At 36.1% G+C, this 22584-nt stretch overlaps 2 protein-coding genes across 8 annotated transcripts; one reads left to right on the top strand and one right to left on the bottom strand.

Annotated features, from left to right (window-relative positions):
* The first annotated feature begins 1552 nt into the window (after nt 1–1552).
* Nucleotides 1553–20675, top strand: LOC131435598 (molybdenum cofactor biosynthesis protein 1). 7 transcript variants are annotated; one of them, XR_009230515.1, is made up of 6 exons: nt 1553–1732; nt 4756–5058; nt 12660–13305; nt 13387–13821; nt 13913–14061; nt 19895–20034. XR_009230515.1 is itself a non-coding variant. In XM_058603652.1 (4 exons), exons 2-4 carry the CDS (start codon nt 4888–4890, stop codon nt 20536–20538), a joined length of 1461 nt encoding a protein of 486 aa, XP_058459635.1. In that variant the 5' UTR covers nt 1553–1732; nt 4756–4887; the 3' UTR covers nt 20539–20675. The 7 variants fall into 7 exon arrangements, 6 of the variants coding, with proteins under 6 accessions (XP_058459635.1, XP_058459640.1, XP_058459639.1 ...); XM_058603652.1 differs by lacking the exons at nt 13387–13821; nt 13913–14061 and having other exon boundaries at nt 19895–20675; XM_058603656.1 differs by lacking the exons at nt 1553–1732; nt 13387–13821; nt 13913–14061 and adding an exon at nt 5406–5532 and having other exon boundaries at nt 4948–5058; nt 19895–20675.
* A 62-nt stretch (nt 20676–20737) lies between these two features.
* On the bottom strand, nt 20738–21331 carry LOC131434298 (B9 domain-containing protein 1). The gene has a single exon (XM_058600961.1). The coding sequence runs from the start codon at nt 21329–21331 to the stop codon at nt 20738–20740; it is 594 nt and encodes a 197-aa protein (XP_058456944.1).
* Between the last annotated feature and the right edge of the window lie 1253 nt (nt 21332–22584).

A 22584-nucleotide genomic window follows, 5' to 3' on the forward strand; every position in this document is an offset into this window, starting at 1 on the left:
TTCTCCTATCGAGCTAAAATTTTGCATGGTGCTTATGGGACCCAAAAGGAACACGAAAAGTTTAGTGGAGCTGAAATCAATATTTTGTCCCACCCTAGTGGGTACACATATAACATTATATAAATTTCATATGGGAGTATTTACTGAAGTCAAAAGAATTCCCAGTTGAATGGTATACAAAAACGTTTATCCTAACTAAAAAACATTAAGACATTAAAAAATGATCGATGATTTCTCATTTATTCCGCCTACCATCAGCAAACAATCTTCCCATACCGATAGTCAATCCTTAAAGTCCCGACATACGCTTGTCGCCGCGACAGGATCTGTCTGAAGCTTAGTCCGTGCAGTTTTTGTTCAAAATTAATTCCTCGAAATCCGGAACGCAGTATATCATTGATCTTATATTCCAACTAAATATTTTGTCAGTTTTCTCGGTGCGTTTGGTGTAGGGGATTCTAAATTATCTATCGGGCCGCCTTGCCGCACACGAAGCTCAGCATTGGGTCTTGTTGTTCTGAGCGATTTCTCCGAATCAAATTGATCATTATCGAGACTTCATCTGCGGGCTTGGAGGTACAACATCCTTATTCGGCATCTTTGCGTCAAAGTAAAGAACCCCTCTAAGCAAATATTGTGATCGTGTAACTTAGGGTGAAGCGGTAGGTGTTTTGGTACCATGCTGCGTTTCTCTTGGTAGTTTGTTCTTTCTTAAGAACTTTGACGATGTCGATATTTATGACTCTATTCAAACGGTTTCCGTCAGTTTGGACCTCACGCAATATAAAGTCTTTAGAATCGGTACTGTTACGATCTTCAATGACGCCATGCGTTCAACAATACCGAGAAAATCATTTTTAAATAAGCTCATCAGATTGAAAAAAAACGGTCGAATCCCCGCAGGCAGATTTTGTTAAACTGATCGTTGTAAAATTTCCAAGCGGATAATTAATTTAAAAAACATTCAGGTCGTAACTCAAAATGACAACTTGAGCAAATAATGTATTGCGAAAAAGATTTTATGACGATTATCAGTAGTTCAATTCTAGTCTACTAATTGAAATAATCTACGTGCAATGAAGAACCACTTCTAAACCTCAGCACTTCATCATGGCATAAACAACTGTAATACAATCGAGACTCAACTGTATGCCAATGTGACGCTGCGTTACACGCTACCCATAATAAGGTGAATAGGTACATGAAATTTACATATATTTAGGCGTAATTGTTTTATATATAGCATAACCAAAGGCGTAATTGTGGTATGCTAGGCATACGAAAGTTGTACACACTCAAAATGCCAATTACAATTTAAACTTTCATCAAATCTGCCCAATATTTCATACCTTCATAAAAAAATCCGCAATTTCACACTACTTATCATTATACTGTTTAGCTATTTCTTAATGTCGAAGTGACGAATTTTGGGTTAATATGTAGTCAATTATATTAGAAATTAATCGGTTAAAACTGGGACATTACCCATTCGTATTTCATACACAGCTCAAATTACAGTAAATAATTATATCGCCGTAACAGTACACTACGTTACCTCGCGTAGTTAAGTCGCTATCAATATTTGTTGCATCGTTTTGTTCTGTTCGAGTTCAATCATTAGTTTACTTATAGACTATGTATTTGTTTTGATGCATTGATGTTTATTTACTAACATAAAAACGATAAGAAAATAGGCCTTGCAATACAACTGCGTGATTGAACTCAACTATAGGTGAGTGTTATTGTCGCTAAAGTAAGGAATGACCTTGTATTAATTCAACCTAGTCATTAAACTAAGAGGTGCGGTTCAATTATAAGTATACTTGTATTTTAATAGAAGTGATTTATTTTTAATAGTCCAAGTACCATGTGTTTTACTATCGTGCTCGAAACTCATAATCCGAATGATTAGAAGTGAAAGGCAGTTTAATTTGTTAACATAAATATGTGGGTAGTTGGTTTCAGCACCTTCTTATTACTGGTCATAGTGCTACAATACTACACCAAACTTTCACAAGAACTGTAGCATCACGTGAGTCAATTTCTGAACGAATAATGTTTATGCTGTAACATATTTTGGCGTACTTAACAGATGTAAGTTCAGATGAAAGTGAAAAAAGTTGATAATTTGCTGCAATTTCAATCACATACACATTCAAAAGAACTCTAAAAAAATAATTGGTTGATAGAAAATATCAAACTAAAAGAGTCTGGTGCTTCATACACAACAACGTTTTTGAACTCTTAAGTCATAACGAAAAGAATATAATACAGAGAAGGGGAATTTATATAGTTAACTTTTGAAATTGGGTGGATTCGTCAGAGTAGAACATTTGTGTGAAACAAAGTTTCAACAATATTCGTAGTACATCGTAGTGCACACATTGTAAAGATGATTTATCATCTACTAAATTTTCTTTTGCAGTTGAATCTGCTCAGCTCTCATCAAAATCTCATATTAATAAACGTGTAGTATTCGGTTTGGTCTTACAGAATTCGAATTTCAGAACAAACTTTGTTCTGCAAAGTAAAATAAGTAATTTAATGTTAATCAAAGCTACATACTCCTATTTTAAACAAATTTCCGATTCATTGCATACAGGACAATTTCATTAAATTAAATATTGATTGAACAATAAATCATCATCGAATTTCCGGTGTGATATCACACATTCTCTGTGAAAACGGCCTATAATCCTGTCGGCATTTATTTTGAAGAGTTATTGCAATTGAACTTAATCATTCAACGTAAGGGTATTAACATAACAAAATGTGACGTACATCGTTATAATAGTTGTTTTCATGAAAAAACGCGAGATGTGTTGCTGTTTAGGAGTTTATTAGGAAGATTACGATATATAAGTACGTATGCATGACTTTCCATCATGCTCTAGCGGGTACGAATTTCACATAATCCGTTTGTCACATACAATTATCAACTGGCAACATACTTATATTCTCCAAAACTCGTTCACAACGGTAAGCCTTTCGAATTTTGCACCTGAATTCTGTGCCTTTCCCAGACTTCGAATTTAGTTCTTGAATCCAGTTCCAGATTTCGAACATTTAATTAAATGATTACTAAAAAGACTCAACAGTTTTAAACATTGGGTAAATTCGCAAATCGGTACGTTTTAGAACCATTAAAATATTCTCAAAGGATTATGCGAAGTTTATCTCTACTATCTGGACCTTCCAAAAAAACTTTCGTATTATTTAATTGTATGGTAGAATATGTTTATCATCAATAAGTCATTCTTTAGTATAGATGCACGGTTACAATTCCGGAAGTGAAGCGAGAAAAGTTGTAGAATTTCCACAATATGGTAATATGAACGATTATTTATATTCTTTCAGTTATGTCTGTTACATTATCCACCCACCTTTTTTCGTTCAATGAACTTGGCAAACAGGGGTCCATTATTGAGCCATTTTAAATGCGAGGTTTGAACACTATATACCAGTAGAATACTTCTACTTCGGGTAGAATAACATTTTTATACGGTAAAAAACACCCAATATTCACTTTATGGATTTAGGATAAAAAATAATAAGAAACTGAACAAGTGTTTCGTTAAGTATGCCGTTCAACAAACGCTCAATGCACAACAGAATCTAACTGCTTTCTCAATGGGAATTTTTAAAATATCTTCATATATCTTTTCACTTATGAAAAGAAAAATTTCATGGTGAAATGATGTAAATTATACGTAGAATTTACAGCATGGTTTTATAGTGAGAAATCTGCTCTGCTGAACATTGTTCATGTTAACTGTAAATTGTAGTGAGAAAGCACATCCTCGCAATTCTTTATTAAAAAGAATATTATAACATTTGCTTTATGAGCTTACAGAAATCCATAAAATTTAGTTTCAATTCCATATACTTGTATGGTTACTCAATTTGACATTTGATTCCAGCGCCTAATCTGCAACTTGGCATGAATGTAATACAATGTGGAAATCTATATAAACGACATCTCTGATACTTATGTGGCGTTCACATTATTGCTGGTTGCCAGCATGCTGGTGCCAGTATACTGACACGCCAGCAGCTGGCAATTTTTACATTATTCCTGGTAATTTCTTACTAGCAAAATTTTTAAAAATGATTAAAAATAATGAAATATATCTTTTAATTATTTAAATCATCATTCCTAATTTTGATATTGAGCCTCTTCATACGAACGAATGCTTTCAACTGAGAAAAACATGAAATACGTACGAGATTTTCAATATTTTCATTCCGTCGCCATCTTGAATTTCTTCACCAGCCTCGCTTGCCAGCATGAAATTTAGAACATTCAGAAATGTTCATGTTGGCAACAACCAGCAACTGGCAAGCGTTTACATTATGCTAGTAGTGTGCTGAAGCCAGAATACTGGCATCAGCATGCTGGCAGCCAGCAAAAGTGTAAACTGGGCATTACGCCCGGATTACAGAGATTTAAATTCATTTTCAAATCTGTGTATCAACTTAAAAACTCCGATAGTCATGTGTGATGCATATTTTCTTTGCAATCTGTGAAAAAACTGTTCTAAAAATTTGTTAGTTTGGCGAGATATTGTTGAAAATTTGTGGATTTTGAAAAAAAATCTGTGATTCGCAACGCAGGATCTTTTCAGAAAAATTGATAAAAAAATCTTTGGCTTTATAGAAAAATCTGTAAATATGGATAATCGCGTTTTTGAAATAGGTCTTATTGGAATATTACTCCTGGTATATGTACTCTATTTTGACACTTGTATTCAACAGGTGGCACTCATCAACGAAGGAACTCAACGATCGGCAGAATCGAACAATAATCAAAACATTGTCGGTCGAGGATTTGGTTTTAAGTAGTGGAGGTTTTCATCAATGAACTAAACGCTACGTTCAATCAGTGAGATGTTGCGAAATCCGCTAAACGCCCTCGGGAGAACCAATTTTTTGCTACGATTCTACTCACCCGGGTTGTGTTTAATAACTACGAAAGTAGTGCAAGAAAAATCTCGACAGCAAATCACCTTGCCTATTAGAAATCACTGCGCATTTGGACCGGATGCAATTAGCCAAAAGGTATGCATTATTATCGCTATGGTGTATTGATTTAACTTTGTTTATTACTAAGCATTTCGTGACCTTGTAACACTAATTTTGAACTACATTTTTATGAAAACAATAGTGTTTCTTGCAGCATATTTTACTACTGGAAGGTATTCTACCATCAAGTAAATGAAATCATGCTTTTCGTTTTTCGACAGATTTTGTTCTGAATGTTGCTAGGTCCTAACAAAAATTTGTTTACATGAGGTTCCATTTATCGAGTCACACGCCTCAGTCTTATCGAAAATATTTTCGTTTCTTTAAATTAATTGTAATTTAGTTCAATTCTTCGTACTATTGTATAGCATTGCTTAATCAAGATATAGGTCTTCCACCTACAGATGACCGAGGAAGAGATAAACATTCATTATATACTAAAGTCAACACACCTGACCGAGGAAGAGATAGACAGTCAACACACCTGCTTAGTCATAGAGTCAATTATAGGTACCAATTGATTAAAACAACAATCATCCATTATCACATCAATACGGTTACAGTTTCAGTTTTTCGGTGCTAATAGACCACAATCGTGCTTCATAAAACACATGTTATCTTCACATGAGTATATTGATTAACAAATAAACTTGCATACAAAAATTTGCTCATCAAACTTATTTATCAGCATTAAATTTTTTTCATTTTTGTTGAAAAAATTCAATGAAAATCGAGATTTACTTAGAATTTACTTTCTCGTCATTGTGATAGAATAGCTGAACCATTAATTATCTTTTTTCTTGAAGTGAAAATATTTGTTTCGATTATATCGTAATCCGTTGATTATAGGCAAACTGAATAGAAAAATTATGTGGTCGCTCGTCAATGAAATGATTATCTGCAACTTGGGTAGACAAAAAGATGCTGTAACATATAGCGCAACTCCGTTGGTTGTCAATAACCCACAAGTCAATGCTTCGTGTGTTGCTAATAATACTATTTCGTCTAAAGAGCACTAATGAAATAGTGTGATTTCTTGTCTGGCGCTTCTCCGGTATTTATTGACCGAAATTTAATAACCAAACAGATAACACTCAGTTAATGTAATTTCGAATATCCATTTAGTATTAGGAGCACGTATTATCGTATTTAAAAGTGCTTGTTTCTGTAATCAAAAAAAAACTACATACCCTACCACAAAAAATAAAAAAATTGCTGGAGACATATAATAGCTGAACGTAGTTATAAAATTTGTTACTTTCAAACATTAGTGATAAAATCAGGTAGTAGTGCGTATAGCCAAATTGGTACTATTTCTCAAACATGCACGTTTCACTCAAATTCCAGTCGGAAAAGTTGCTTCATCCCAGCAAATAGTTTCCGTAGAATGCGCTAGCTTCGGCCCTTTTGCTTAAGTACATAGCATGATATTCATTCTGATAAAAGACTGCTCTCTTCAAATGTTTTTTTCCGTTGTTCAAATGAACAAGCATCAATGATGCATTTTTTCGCAAATTCTTACTTCCGATAATTCAATTATTGTACACACTAAACAGAACAGAACAGCCGAACTACCGAACATTCTCATTCTATTGACTTATCAGCACAAATAACATTTGTTGACAGCAGTACCTTAAGGTATCGCTGTGATGAAATGTTATTTTTACTGAAAAAATCATCTACTGAGGTCGGTAATCCAATTTAAGTGTGTAGTGATACAATCCTATCCGATCCTTATTCACTTTTTGTGACGGGTTTGTTTATTTGTGATTCAAAAGCTCATGCAATTTTGCCAAAATAATTTTCTGAGTAGACTCGAAGACTAATCGACAGTGCTGTATTACTGATAACACATTATTTGTAATGGTATTTATCAATCCGCGATTGAGAGGTAAATTGACTACACAATCAAAATCCACGAAAAATACAAACACCCGGAATGCTTCCATTTCCCGAGTTCTATGAATGTGCGAGTAGAGAAAGCAATAAAAAAATTGGAATTATTTCACTCGTTCTTATTTGTTTATTTATTTATTTAATTAACAGACAAATTTAAGTCCTAATGATTGTTTCTAAGAATATTTAAAAATTTTTCTCTTATTCGGCTGCGGGAAAAATGAAAATCGAATCCCGTCGAAACACCGTTGAAGGTTCGTTGCAATCCAATGACGGCACCGTTGATTCCGTAGTTAGTACGACGTAGAGGCAATCTGAGCAGGTTGTTGTTGCTAAGAGCTCTGGAACGAACATTGATGTTGATTTGACTAAGAAGTGCTGGGCAATCGATATTGTTCGTCAAGACATCGGCAATCAGCATTGCACGGAACAGGTCACGACGCACTTGCAAAGTATCGATCCCGATAAGCATTCCACGGCTTTCGTAGCTCGGCAGCTGATGAAACGTCGTTGGATTGACTCAATTCTGAGAACACCGTTAACATAGTGAGGGTTCCATATCACCGAGCAGTATTCGAGTGTTGAGCGAACAAGTGAGCAGTAGAGCGACTTCAAACAGTATATATCTGTGAAGCGCTTAGAAATTCTCATAACAAATCCCAAACAACGAGAAGCCTTCGTAACTATGTAACCAATATGCTGCTTGTAATTCATTTGTTCGTCTAGATAAACTCCAAGATCCATGACACAAGTGATTCTTTCAATCGCTGCATCATGGAGGCAATAATCAAACCGCAAAGGGTATTTCTTACGAGTGAATGTGATAATAGAGCATTTGCTAATGTTTAAAGTCATTCGGTTGATCTCGCACCACCTTGAAAAAATGGTCAGTTGACGCTGAAGGTATGAAGCATCTCTGCACTCTTGATTATTTGGTATAGCTTTAAGTTATCAGCAAAAGATAGTCGTGGGCCTTCTAGTGAGTAATTTACATCGTTGAAATAAAGGAGGAAAATCAGTGGACCGAGATGGCTTCCTTGAGGTATTCCGGAAAAAGCAAAGAACTCCTGCGATAGACTGTCATTGATTTTAACCGCCAGCCGTCGACTGCAGAGATACGATTGCATCCATTGAAGAATACTGGAACCGAAACCCAGCCTATCCAGTTTGGCGATCGTAATAGCGTGATTGATTTTATCAAAAGCTGCGGAGAGATCCGTGTAAATAGCATCCGTTTGGAAGCCATTGGACATAGCATCCATTATGTACGTCGTAAAAGATAAGAGATTAGTAGCAGTGGAGCGTTTCGGCATGAATCCGTGTTGAGTTACCGCGATGTATTGTTTACAGTGGTCGAAAATTGGCTTAAGAACTACTGATTCGAACAATTTAGGTTATCTTTTCCATCCAGGAGATTGCATTAAAAAAAGAAACGACAAAATGTTTATAAATACAAATGATTTAAATTGCATTTTCCCTTCTAGTGATACGAAGACCATTAATTAATCGAATTATAAAGTTTCAATATAGAAAAACAAAACCGAATTTCTCTGATCAGACAAAACTTTCGTTCGGAAATATATCTTTTCGTAGTGCACGTAGATAAATCCGGGACTACCCCGTTTGCCATAAAGCCATTTGGCAAAATGGTTTTTAGACAAATGGCTATTTGGCATTTAAAATAACTGCCATTTGGTATCAAATTTACAAATCTTTAGTACTGCGATGGTCGTTTGGCATAAGCGATCAACATGCTGCTTCAATCAGAAACAAGCTTCGTTGCTGAACACAACTTATCGATGAAAAAGTGGATCTTCCTCCAACGTTTGACAATGACCAAAGACACGATTCACGCGTCTGTCAAAAACAGTGTTGCCAAAAAGATACCAGCAACAAAATTAATCTGACGCTCATTATTAACTTCATATCAACATTTGAAAAAGGCGAAAAAACAGTCGGTATGGATTGGTACACAACGAAAGAATCTTATTTAAATATTTCAAACAATACAATCCACAATTTTGATTAAAAGTTTATGCACCACAAGTATAGCACACCATTTAGATTATATAAATATAAAATATTCATGGCATTTCAACATTGATCGGTCTTACTCCGCACACCAAGCTTCTCTTTCGATGTTCAGTAATTTTTTGTACGATTATGAATTGAAAAACATTATTTTCACTAGATGAACTATAAAATTCATCTAATTAACAGTCATCTGTCAATAAACTGCCGGGTTTCGGTAAATCATATAAAAATATAAAGGAACATTCGATTATATTTCACTAACATGATTTGCTTTTTCCAATTCAATAAAAGATTTGCCAATTTTCAGTGAATCTATTAATTATAATAAAGAACTTCAGTAAACATTAATGACTCCTTCGGTGATAATCATATTTGTCAAATTTATTTATTTTTGGAAGTGATAAAGTAAAAACTTTGTCTTGCAACATTGCATGTGAAACGCTCGATTTACTGTAATTCCTGTTATTTTCTAATGAAAGCAAGTTTTTCGTTATTTATATTTTTCTTATACAGCATATAAACTTAATATTTCTATCTCTCTATTAAGCGGCATGTGATCACGTACTTTAGGCTACCATCAACGATTATGAATGATATTATTCCTAATTATAATAGTAGTATAAATCATTGTTGATCAGTAAGTACTTAAGCACTTAGTACCGAAAAACAGTAATAGTTCACAACGTTCATTTATTTACGGATTATTTGTAAAGTTCACCGAGCGTCGGTAATGAATAATGAACATACTGACGTCATGTCATTACAGGAAGATTTTCAGTGCAGCACTACCGATCGTTCAGCAAATAAAACTTTTATTGATTGATTACCAAATATTCAGCTGTTTGAAAGTCAGTAAAATTTCACCGACATTCGTAAATATGATTTGGCGTGTAAAAACTCCAAACAAAGTATGCATAATAATGTATATTCAGTACTCAGCTACGTCTCTAGATTCAGATATTACAATTCAATTATTGTATGATTTGATAAGTTGGAAAGCAATTTGCTTCAAACGCCGAATCTTTTTACCTTGAATAAAACTGATAGGCGAGAGATGCTTCCAACACACAGAGAAAAATATTGAAAAAATAACCTAATTTGGATTTTTTTATTGAAATAGTATTTTTTTATTGAAATTAAAACAAAAGAGTATTTGGGTTGAAATTGCAAATATTGCTACTTGAAACTACGAAACATGATGATTAATTTTTATAAGTGGATTAGTTTGTTTCAATCAATATTTTGATAAAAATAAAAATATTTTACTTGTGTGTTCCTGTCAATTTCTTGTCAGACAATTTCACAGTAAATTCAATTTGAAAAATTAATTTTAAATGAACGAACTCTTGTTAAACTAATTATTCTTATCGCTATAAATTTACAAACTTTTTAGTGGAAATAAATCAATTTAAGTTTAGCTATTTCAACTTACGCTTTTGTTTGTTATAATCACATGTTTTTGTATGTTTTTAAGAATGAAATGATTTCTTTTAAATTAATTTGCAAGGTAATTTTGGATGCTACTTTATTTCGATTTATGCTCGTTCTCAAACTCTTAAAAATTATTCACAAACCGCATAGAAGCCTGGGTATTTCAATTAGTATCCAATGTTTTTGTGCTTCATCAGTCCGGTCAAGATCTCTGCATCAAATAATTGTTTTGTGAAAAAAAGTGCTATGCAATTTTCAAGAGTATTATAGATTATCAATACATACCCTTGGAATGTGTATATTCACAGAAAAAATTGCTCTGGTTTATAAGAAATAAGCTTAATATGGTCCATTTAAGTCGTAAACTTTGTTGTATCATAACACACATAAGATCATAGATGCCGATAACATCAACTCAGCTTTGGTTGACATGTAATAAATAGTTAGTTTATTTCAACAATAGTATCATGAAATTTTTTTTTTCATTTTACTACACCAAAATTTTGATTCAAATCGAACAGAGAACATTGTTGATGTTGAAGGGAAAAAATCATTTAAAACAATCATATTCTAGTTAGAAATTATCATAAATTAAATTTAAAAATCTACTAAAAGTTTTGTTATTTTAAACATGCTTCATTTCTCTGCGTGAAGGTGGTCTACTCAAAACTGTTCCCCAAAATGTAGATATTGTAAATTGTTGTCCGACTCCGAACCAACTTTTTTATACAAATGTCAAAGAGAACTATTTTGAAGAATTCGGTACAAATATGTGACTAGGCCCTTGAGAATATTACAAAATATAATGCTCATTGTTAGGCTCTGCAACCTTCATTTACATAATTATCGATATCTCTAATCCCAATCTACGAAATTATGCATAGTATGTTTGAATTTTATGTTTTAAACTTGAGTAATGAGCATCATTTTTTGTAACTGTTAAAAGGGTATTCACGATATTCCCTAAATACATGTTAGTACCGAATTATAAGAATATGACAGAGATCATTACGTCACCTGGTGAAATGAAACTCGTTTTTGAATAATTTTAGTACAAATGTTAGTTGTAGCTTTAGCTATTTACATGCATTTGATAAAAGAGTCCTGACTGGTAATCTGTGGTTATAATTATTTATTTTTACCAACTTTCTCTTGCCAGGACAAATCGCAAAACCGCTATCTCATTCTGTTATGTTATTACTGATAAAGCTGTTCCATGCACTGCAAAGCGTTTGATTTTCATTTTTTCGTCAAACTCGACATGGCTGAACGCCGGGTCGGTGTCGTGTGCGTGGAGTAAATATAAACTCGGCCGCAGTAAACAGAAATGTTGACGAGCATAGCGGGCGATGCCAGACAAAATATGCATACCACCACAGACGCGCCGAAACTCAACAGCAGCGTGATAAAACACACGTAGTTACATAGCCACAGGCTGCTGTGGTAGAAGTCCAACCGATTGGTGTTGCAGTGTTTCATCCATTTGAGTGAGTTGAGCTATATTAGACATGATCGAAACATTAGCATAATTGTAATGCTATAGTGCTTAAGAAGCATAAATATGGAAAATGTTCAATAATCGTGAGCTAGTTGAGAAATTCCCGGCAAACCACATAAACTTGTGTGAATAAAAAATATTGAAGAGAGCTAAAACGAATAACGTTAGGGTAAATGTATCAATTGTTATCTTATTAGTCGACCCACTACATTATTTTTGCAGTTATCACATGAGATGATGGTAGATCTGAGATAACTTCTTCTTCTTCTTCACTTCTGGTGGCGTCACCTCACTTGAGATGACGCCGATTGATGGCACAGCGATTTAGCTATATTGCCAGTTAGCTTTCGTTTATAGTCCAATGGACTTTCTTTTCACTGGACTACAAGTGAAACCCTCGCTATGTGACAACGTGGAGTCACCGAAGTACGGATGAAAATCCTTTCTTTCTCGCGAAATACTCGAATTTTCACCGCACTAACACGATACGACGTGTTCACTCGTTGAGGGTTTCACCGGAAGTGTGAGATAACTAACCGCATAGTTACCCTAAATGCTAAAAGTAAGCTACGTATTTCTCTAGTAATTCATCACTGTTGATGACATTGAATTGTAACCTCAAGTGCAACATGTTATCCGATATTTTGTTCTATTGCGTTGTATAAATCATGCAGGCATCACTGTCTCACTCCATCCACACAACACCAATTTTATTTCCGATCAGCTTTTAATCAACTCAAAATGATGTTGCATGTCGTTGTGTATTCTTCATTTCTAGACCCTTCCGGGCGGTGACGACGTGAGCGCAGTCAGCAGTGCGACGCAGAAGCAGAAAGAAATCAGCAAAAATAACAACACTACTAATAGTAGAAGTAACATCAATAGCAGCAACAGCAGCAGCAGTAGCAACAACAACACAAGCAGTATTTCTAGCTCGGTTCTGACCGACCAGTTCGGCCGATTTCACAGTTATCTGAGAATCTCGCTCACGGAGAGGTGTAATCTACGCTGCAAGTATTGTATGCCCGCTGAGGGGGTACAGCTCACGCAAAAAGACAACCTACTCACAACGGAAGAAGTGCTTCGACTAGCCGGTTTATTTGTGCAACAAGGTGTTCGAAAAATCCGTCTAACCGGTGGTGAACCGACGGTGCGAAAAGATATAATCGAAATTGTGAAACGATTAAAACTGATTCCTTTGCTGGAAAGTGTCGGTATTACAACGAACGGACTCATGTTGACCCGTCAGCTAGTAGGCCTGCAGCGAGCCGGTCTCGATGCACTAAACATCAGTTTGGACACGTTGAAGGCGGCCAAATACGAGCAGATAACCCGACGGAAGGGATGGGAACGAGTGATCGCTGGAATAGATCTAGCAATTCAACTGGGTTATAAACCCAAGGTGAACTGTGTATTAATGAAAGGTAAGTCGGTTATCGGTCACCATCCTCTTGAAAACATATGACCTTAGTGCTTTTATGTGTGTATGGGTGCTTCTGCGATAGGTTTTAACGATGATGAACTTTGTGACTTTGTTGCGATGACTGAGGATCGTGACATTGATATCCGGTTCATTGAGTATATGCCATTCACCGGAAATCGATGGGACACCAGCACGATGGTCCCATACCGCGAGGCTATAGCCATAATCAAGACTCGCTACCCAGTTTTAGAAACACTCGAAAATGGTCCGAACGACACGTCCAAAGCATTTAGTGTCCCTGGTTTTCGAGGTCAAATTGGCTTTATAACGTCAATGACGGAGCACTTCTGTGGCACTTGCAACCGGCTGCGAATCACGGCCGATGGCAATTTGAAAGTGTGCCTTTTTGGCAACACGGAAATCTCGCTACGGGATGCTCTGCGGGCCGGGTGTTCGGAGGACGATTTACACTGTTTGATATCGACAGCGGTCAAGCGAAAAAAGAAACAGCACGCAGGTTAGTGGAGGTGGTTTGTGAGAATGTCTTATTGTGTCTGTGTTCTGTTTTTTTTTCCTGCTCACCGATGAAATTTATTGTTCGTCCGTAGGTATGCTGAACCTGTCGCAAATGGAGAACCGGCCAATGATTCTGATTGGTGGATAGATAGTAAATATCTTGTCCTACCATATCAATTAGACAGCTAGCAAAGGCAAACAGAACCGTGATAACAATGTAGGATAGGTGCTAACAGAATAGGTAAGCAGCAGATTAATTTGTTAGTTACCAACCCACGCCGACTGCATCGTGGTCCATTTGTTGTCCCAAAACTGGTGTTGAAATTTTATCCCCGGCGTTGATCTTCGGTGGATGGCACACAAGTAGGAAGTGAATCGGACGAGAAAAATAGTCACCGGGTAGGAAAACATTGCCAGTGGAAATAATCAAAAAAAAATTTTTTTTTGAAATGGCAATCATGCGCATTAAAACAATCTGGCGACACATGACTAGGCGTTATGTAAACCAGACTTAATTATCGGCCTCTGATTTGCGAAAAAAGTTATTCGCAGATGCGTCAGCAGATTTAGATTTTTTTATAATACTTCGTTAACCTAAGAAATACACTTTTATTTGTGGACTGAGATGGGTTGACCTTGGTTAATTTTCTGAGCACAAAAGTTTATCGAACCTAAATTATTATTATGTTGTTTATTCTACCCCGACTTCAACCCATAGTGGTAGTTCACCGGGGGGAAAACGAACCTTTATTTCTAGTCAATATAATTGAAATTGGCCTAATTGTCATGTTACATAAGTTTTGATTTGGAGTTTGAGATAAAAAACCGTTTATTTTACTATACTATATCCGATATTTTGAAACAAACCACTCCGTTCTAACACTTGATTCGTGGTTATTTTAAAATAGGAAAATGTTACTTGCATATTCATGACAAAACTACATTAACGCTACCTGATTCTACATATCACATTCAGTCTCTTTTTTTTACAAAAAAAAATGCACTAGATTTACTAGATAACCCTTTTTTGCATAAATATCTGTTTATTAATCTTATCTTTGTGTATTACAACAACGTTTTACAGTACAAGTGTTTTGACCCTTTGGCCTTTCATCTTTGTTGTTCATACGGTTCGTTATTAATATTAGGTATTTTAGTTACTCTTGTTTTACATACTAATGTTTAATCATAATATTTATTTTAATTATTTATAAAATGTCTACCTACTTATAACTATCCCTAACCTAATACGTACAAATTTTGAATTATTTGTATTTCAGAGATTGAGCACCTCTCTTCAAATATCGTGCAGTATTATTCGAATTTTTGTTCTAGTATATCCAGGGAGGCCATCTCATGTACTTCACTAGTCCTTGTCCAAGGGGGTAGATTTAGAATCATCTTTAAGGTGAAATGTAGCGTCATAAAATGCGCGCAAAATTTTATCCGCTTCAGTTGAACGAACCGTCGCACAAAGCGTACCAAGAAAAACGGACACATAGAAACAAGAACTTTTTTCAATGGTTGAGCGCAGTGGGCTTACCTCTCGTTATATTGGCTTGTAAAAAGACTGGACGTAATGGATTTTTGAATTCTTCACACTTTGAATGTATGCTAATTCAATCATTATTGTTAGTGATTACTCTTACACTAGAGCTATAAATCATGAGTAATTATGAATGATTAACATGAGGTTATATGTATATGTATTGACTAACTTGCTAACTATGTATATGCCTGAGTTTAGTAGCAAGCATGGATTCTCCTTCAAAAGAACGATTGAAGACAAGAGAACATTCAAGTATTTTCGATATTTTTGCCAGTCGTTCACCAGGCCTTTCTCGCCGATGAGATAAAATTTACTTAAAAGTATTCACCGTTAACTTCTTTTCGGAAGCGACTTTCGGAATTATATAGCATGATGAGTCTAGAAATGTCTGTTTCAACGATAACGAACCGAAGACCAAACAGCCTCTGGCCTCCGGTGCCAGAAATCATCAATAGTTTAATAATTTCTTAGACTACATTATTGGAATACATTCCAATTATTACTAATAGTTCATCATACCATGCAGTTAAAATTATTTAGTGAATCTGTGAAGCTGACCCTCAATGTTTATCACATTGTTTGTATATCAGGTTAATGAACGATAATACTTCAGTAGCTAAGCATTATTGCTTCAGCAACATCAATGCATTGAACACAACAGAGTTGGACATTATTAGCATTATAAATTACAGCTACTTTGAAAATAAACGATTTCTTACAATACTCATTTTATTGTATTCAACTCGTTTTTATTTCAACACAAAACCCAATACTGCAGAAATTCGCGTCATTGTTTGATATGTAATTTTTGCTCACGATATAATGCCACTGTGCCCACCGTGCATTTCTCACACCACCTCAATACGAAACAGCAGCGCGCAAGCAATAAAAAAAATGCGGAAAAGTTTATGTAAACTATTTCAAATTTCGGTTGTTTTAGCTAAAATTTTATAATTTTGAGTTGCATTTTCAGATTCTTTGTGAAATTCTGCTACAAACACTACTTTTCAGTTCTAAAATCATCCCCGTGGAACGGAACAGTTACCGTTTATACATTTCAAAAACCAATTACAGCTCGGCAAAGCAAAATTTCAAAATTATAAGACTACTTAGTTATGATAAATTTGATTTCGAAAACTTAAGTGTTTTCGGTTTTTCGAAAATCGGTCTAGTTTTTGAATAATTGATCAAAAACGCGATTTTCGTATTCCGCTACATTTCACCTTAAGATCTTACTTTGAATGCGCTGAAGCCTAAGTTTGTGTGTTCGTGCACAGCCCCGCCAAACAGGGACTGCGTATTCAATTGCGGGGTAGATGATTTGTTTATAGACAGCCATCTGATTCTTCAGGCATAGTTTAGATGTTCTACAAATCAGCGGATACAGAGACCTAATGAGTATGCTGCATTGTACGATTTTGTCAACATGTGACCTGAATACCAGATGTCTGTCAAAGGTGAGTCCTAGAAAGATAACTTCGTCGGACCATTGGATGACCTCATCATCGAATCGTATTCTGCATTCGTCTGATGGAACAAGTTTTGGAGATCTTGAATGTGGAAACAAGATGACCTGAGTTTTTGCTGCATTGATCACAATTTTCCAGCTTGTAAAATATTCCGTTAAAGCGTCCAGACCTGTCTGTAGTTTATTCTTCAGAGCATTAATGACACGACCTTTGTAAAGAATGGCAGTATCATCAGCAAATTGTGACAGAACACCACCACCTAGAAGAGGTGGGATGTCTGATGTGAAAATGTTGTATAGAATGGGACCTAGGATACTTCCCTGGGGTACACCAGCAGGAATAGTAAATCTTTCTGAAAGTGCATTATTCAGAGAAACCTGGAATGCTCTATCTGCAAGATAATTTTTGATAATTTTAATAAGATACATGGGAAAATTATACCGATGCAGTTTGAACACCAGTCCATCGTGCCACACATTATCGAATGCCTTTTCAATATCCAATATTGCCATGGCAGTCGTTTTGGACACTGATTTGTTTTGCTGGATAACGTTGTTAACCCTTGTGAGTTGGTGGATGGTGGATCTTCCTTTCCGGAACCCAAACTGTTCTTCCAGAAATATATCCTGTTCATTTGCGAAAGCAAGAATTCGCCTTTGTATTGACTTTTCAAACAGCTTGGATAGGGCAGAGAGTAAGCTGATGGGCCGATAGCTCTTGGAAAAGGAAGGATCTTTCCCCGGTTTCAAAACTGGGATAACTTTAGCTAACTTCCACATTGAAGGGAAGTAACCAAGCTCCCAGCACCTGTTAAAAATTTTAGCTAAGAAGACAAATGAGCGAATACTCAAATGTTTCAGCTCAATGTTGAATGTGTTGTCGAAACCGGGGGCCTTCATATTTTTGGATTTTTTCACAAAAGCCATCAGCTCATTCGCAGTGACTCTACTTTCCTCAGGAACCAAGCTGTCTGATTGGTCAACCTCAGCTACGCTATCAGCAACGGCTCTTTCATATGGACTAACAATGTTAAGTCCTAAATTGTGAGAACACACAAACTGCTGGCCTAGCGCATTTGCCTTCTCTACTGGTGTGATTAAAGGTATTCCTTCAGCTGCGTCCTGGGGTGACATCAGAGGAGGAATAGGCTTCGGTTTTTTCTTAAGCACCTTCGTTAAAGACCAGAAGGGATTTGAATGTGGGAGAATTTCTCGAAGCTTTTGCTGGAAGTTGCTGTTGCGAAGCTCAAATATCCTTTCCTGGATTATCCTAGTTAAGTTGTTATAAGTAGTCTTCCTATCTAGGATGCCAGTTCGTTGATACTACCTCCGGTAGATATTCCGAAGTCGGATGAGTTTCTTGGTGACACTGTCGATTTGAAGAGAGGAACTCGGCATATGTTGTACTGGAACCGTCCTATCACGAGCGACTGTGATTGAATGCTGGAAGGAAGATAGGGCTGCATCGATTTCCATCGGGGAATCAAGTGGCAAATCGATATTAATAAGTTGGTCGGCGATATGTTGAAATTGGACCCAATCGGTGCGATAATAGTTCCTCCGAGGTTGAATAGGCACTGTTTCTGGTGAAGATCCCAACGTCAATATTACTGGAAAGTGGTCAGAAGAGAGCTCGTAGAAGACAACCGGAGAGCTTCTATGGCGATGTTGCAGATGAATATATCCAAAATGGAATGAACTCCCGATCTGGAAAGTCGCGTTGGTTGATCCGGAGCGAAGATGTTGTATTGTCCAGCTTCGTAATCTTCGGCAAGTACGAATCCGTTTCGATTCTGTCTTCTGTTTCCCCACAGCTCATGCCGTGCGTTCAGGTCCCCAGCAATGATGAATTTGTTCTGTCGTCGAGTGAGCATAGCCAGATCTCGCTTCAATGATGCACACGTACCATCTCGAAGATTGATTCAATTTTTGTTAAGAGATTTCCTTTTATGTGATTTCGTTTGTAGCTTTTTCACTAATGGGCGGTCCTAACGGCTATAAAAATAGCTGCATATAGAATTTTAATGTCGATTATTTCATTTCGGATTTGCATAATTTACTTGAAAGAAACTATCAATATGCTGTAGGGATTCGTTTCTAGCATTCAGTAGGACCAAATTGAGGAACTCACTACGATATTCACCACTTTTCGGAACATTTTTCTTGAACGATTTGTTGTACAGCAGCAGCTATTTTCTTCTCTTCCTCAGAACGCGTTCTGATTGGCTGGTGTTGACATGGGTCAAATGAGATAGGTTTTTCAATAGTGTACTATTGAAATACTTCAATGCTTTTGCTATACACGTTTAAGTTGAAATATTTCGATTCTATTGGTAGTTAGATTATATAAATCCTTCCACAGATCACTGAGCTATGAGCTTTCAAAATACGAGAAAGGCAAACGCGCCATATGAATTATCCTCTTTGATACTCGTTTATACCAAACATTTCAGAAAAGTTTAATTTTGAACTAGTTGAGATTATGTCACACAACTGAAAATTTTATCATAAAATTGTGATCATATTTCCGATGGCATGTAGCAAAAATTATGTTGATTCGTTAGATACAACAAGAGATATTCACGATCAAAAACTTATCACTCTCTCAGAGGGTAAATTTTGAAAAGGCACCCCATAGTAAAGTAAGTCGTATTCACGACATAAAAATTAAAATATTTCTATGTCGTATCTCAATCATCTTTCGGAATCTCTATAAAGACTAATTCGATACACATTCCGAATGCAGTAGCAGACTATGACCAGCTCGAAATTTGGTTTTAAGTGTGGCTTTCTGGTACAATTTCATGACATGAGTTGCAAAATGATTGTTTCAGTATCTCATTTCGATTGTAAATTGAATGAAAAAATGAAATATGCATGCACATGTATGAATGTTTATAAATAGTTCTTCGTAACATTTTTTCTCATCCACTGTTTCCTATATCTCATAAAAAGTCTACCAAATTAGTGTAAGCAGAAATTTCATATACATAGCACCCCAAACAGTGTATATTTACTTTCTAAAATTGAATAACAATTATCAATTTGTTCTTTCAGCTTCACCATCATTCGTCTCATCGACAAGATACACGCACACGTTGGGGGTGCGCCATTATGCCTCTCTCAGCCATGTAGACGAACATACTGGCAAAGCGACCATGGTTGACGTCGACGACAAGGTAGCATCCAAACGAGAAGCCAAGGCCCAAGCCACTATTTATGTTGGACCGAAAATTTCTGCACTGATCGAAAGTAACGAGCTGAAGAAAGGTGATGTTCTATCGATTTCCCAGATGGCCGGCATAGTGGCCGCAAAAAAGACATCCGATTTAGTTCCGCTCTGCCACAATATTCCACTGTCCTCGATAAAGGTGGAAACCAGTCTGAATGCTTCGACACACGAAGTACACATACTGACCAAGGTGAAATGTGACGGTAAAACGGGTGTAGAGATGGAGGCACTAACTGCAGCATCGATTGCGGCTTTAACCGTGTACGATATGTGCAAATCGGTTTCACACGATATTCTTATCAAAAACATTATGCTAGTCGAGAAAACTGGCGGTAAAAGTGATTACTTTAAGCCCACCAACTGTCAACCGGCGATAGAACTCATGACCGATGAAGAGCCAATAATAGTAAAGCATTATGAGACTGATCCGATTGCAAGCAAAGAGGAATTCGTTCCTCAGCACATCTAGAATGTTGAATTCTGCTCAGGATCCGGTTTACGTGCCTTTCACTAGGATGTGCGATATTTATCATGTTCGTCTGCTTTTAAAATAATGCATTTTTTCGTTTGCTAGTTAGTTTTATGAATTGTCTTCTACAAAAAAAAACAACTCTTTCGAACATTTTATTTCATAGAACGATATGAATACAATCAAAATAATGTTGAAATTAATCATATGATTGTCCCCAATCAAGGGCCATTTTGCTGCAACCACGAGAGATAGCTTGCAAGCTAACAACTACTTTGCCATATGCATCGGAGGCCAGACCTTTGTGTTTTGAACCGTCAGCTAACACTTTCGGATCCCGCATCTCCGGATTAATCCCTGTGATCCAACTTACTGCTGCAGACCAGATGTTGCTAAACTTTGGCACCAGCAGTGGCGCTCGCAGCGTACAGTTTGTTCCACTCAACGGACAGTGCACTCTAGCGTATCCTCTGTTTGTTTCCACGTTCCAAAAATTGTTTCCATACAAGCTGAACACAATCTGGGGCCAACCGTGTGGGTTGGTCGATTTCATTGTGAATTCTAGTGGCATGTTGAACACCACCGTCCGGAAGTCCCTTTCGGCTTTAGCACTTTGCGTGATTCCTGATCGCATCCCGGATACCATTTCCCAGTCGGGGCCAGCAACAACATCATATCGACAGAATAAACTGCTACCGTCTGGACCCAGCGGAAAATAGGCCGATTCAAGTTGACCGGTTACAGCCAAATGAAAATAGCTTTCACTATCGCCTGCGTTGACAATTTCCTTCATTTTTCCGAACTGCGTATCCGTTTGGTGATATTCGTTTCTAATGGTAACCAGGTCTACGGATGTAATTGAATATTGAATGCAAGCTTTAATACAAGCAGCACGTGTTTAATACAATCATAAATAGGGAAATCGGATATAATTTCAAAACGTTCGAATCATCATCAATGCTGATTTATGAAAAAGAGAGATAAATATATCAAGTGAGCTTAAGTCTAGCATTTATTGCGGGTAAAACTTACTTTATTGTAATAAGACTCCAGAAGATACGTTTTTCAACATCTGAATTTCGTGCATCTGTAACTTCGGCAACTTTTACTAATCACATTAGGTGTAAGATTATTGATTTTAATATAAGTATTTCAATCTCCATACGAAATGAAAGCAAATATACTTTTTCTTAATCCGAACACCACACCACCACATGAATGCTGTTTTCAGAAAATATCTTAGCCTTTCCTTCTGCTTTTCGATCACAGTGATTGAACTATTTTATGATTGAAAAGGATGGTTATGAATATGGAATCAACAAATGAGGTCGGTTATTCCGCGAACATTCGATTTACATCAATGAAATTCGATGTCACAAGCGCAATTTCGGATAATTCTATTTGTACGTTTATTTCTTACCACGGACAACGCAGCATAATTGCATATTTTTAGGCAATCTGGCTATGACCTAAAAGAATGTAATTTTACTTTTTAGGACAAAAGAAGCTTAAAGATAAATTTGTATATATAGTGTACGGTGATCCGAAACGAGAAATTAGCGAGACAAAATTATTTTCTCTATTAATATATTTTGTTGGTTAATGTATTCAAAAAAGTTGTTTGAAATCTAATGGCGCTTTTCATGTGAAAAGTCATTAGGGTGGCTGGATCATGTTTGGATTAAAATTTTTCGTGAGTAGTTCTACACGCAAAGAAATAGAGCATGTTTAAAATAGCAAAAAATTCAGTAGATTTTTGAATTTGATTCATGTTTATTCCTAGCTAGAATATGATTGATGTGAACGGATTTTCACTTGTTTGCTTTACACAGCTTTTAAAAAAAAATCATACTATTAACATCAACTCAAGTTCGGTTGACATGTAATAAATAGTTAGTATCATTTAGGGGTTAACCTAAGTTTGTGCTTAGGGCACATAACCGTTTTTACTTTTCTTTACGTTTCTTCTTAGACTCGTCAGTGCAGAGCAGTTTAAATTGAACTGCTTAGTGCAAACTTAAACTTAGCGGTTCAAGTTGAACTATT

Source organism: Malaya genurostris, chromosome 3 (genome assembly GCF_030247185.1).
Source record: "Malaya genurostris strain Urasoe2022 chromosome 3, Malgen_1.1, whole genome shotgun sequence".
In the NCBI taxonomy this organism is placed as follows: Eukaryota; Metazoa; Arthropoda; class Insecta; order Diptera; family Culicidae; genus Malaya; species Malaya genurostris.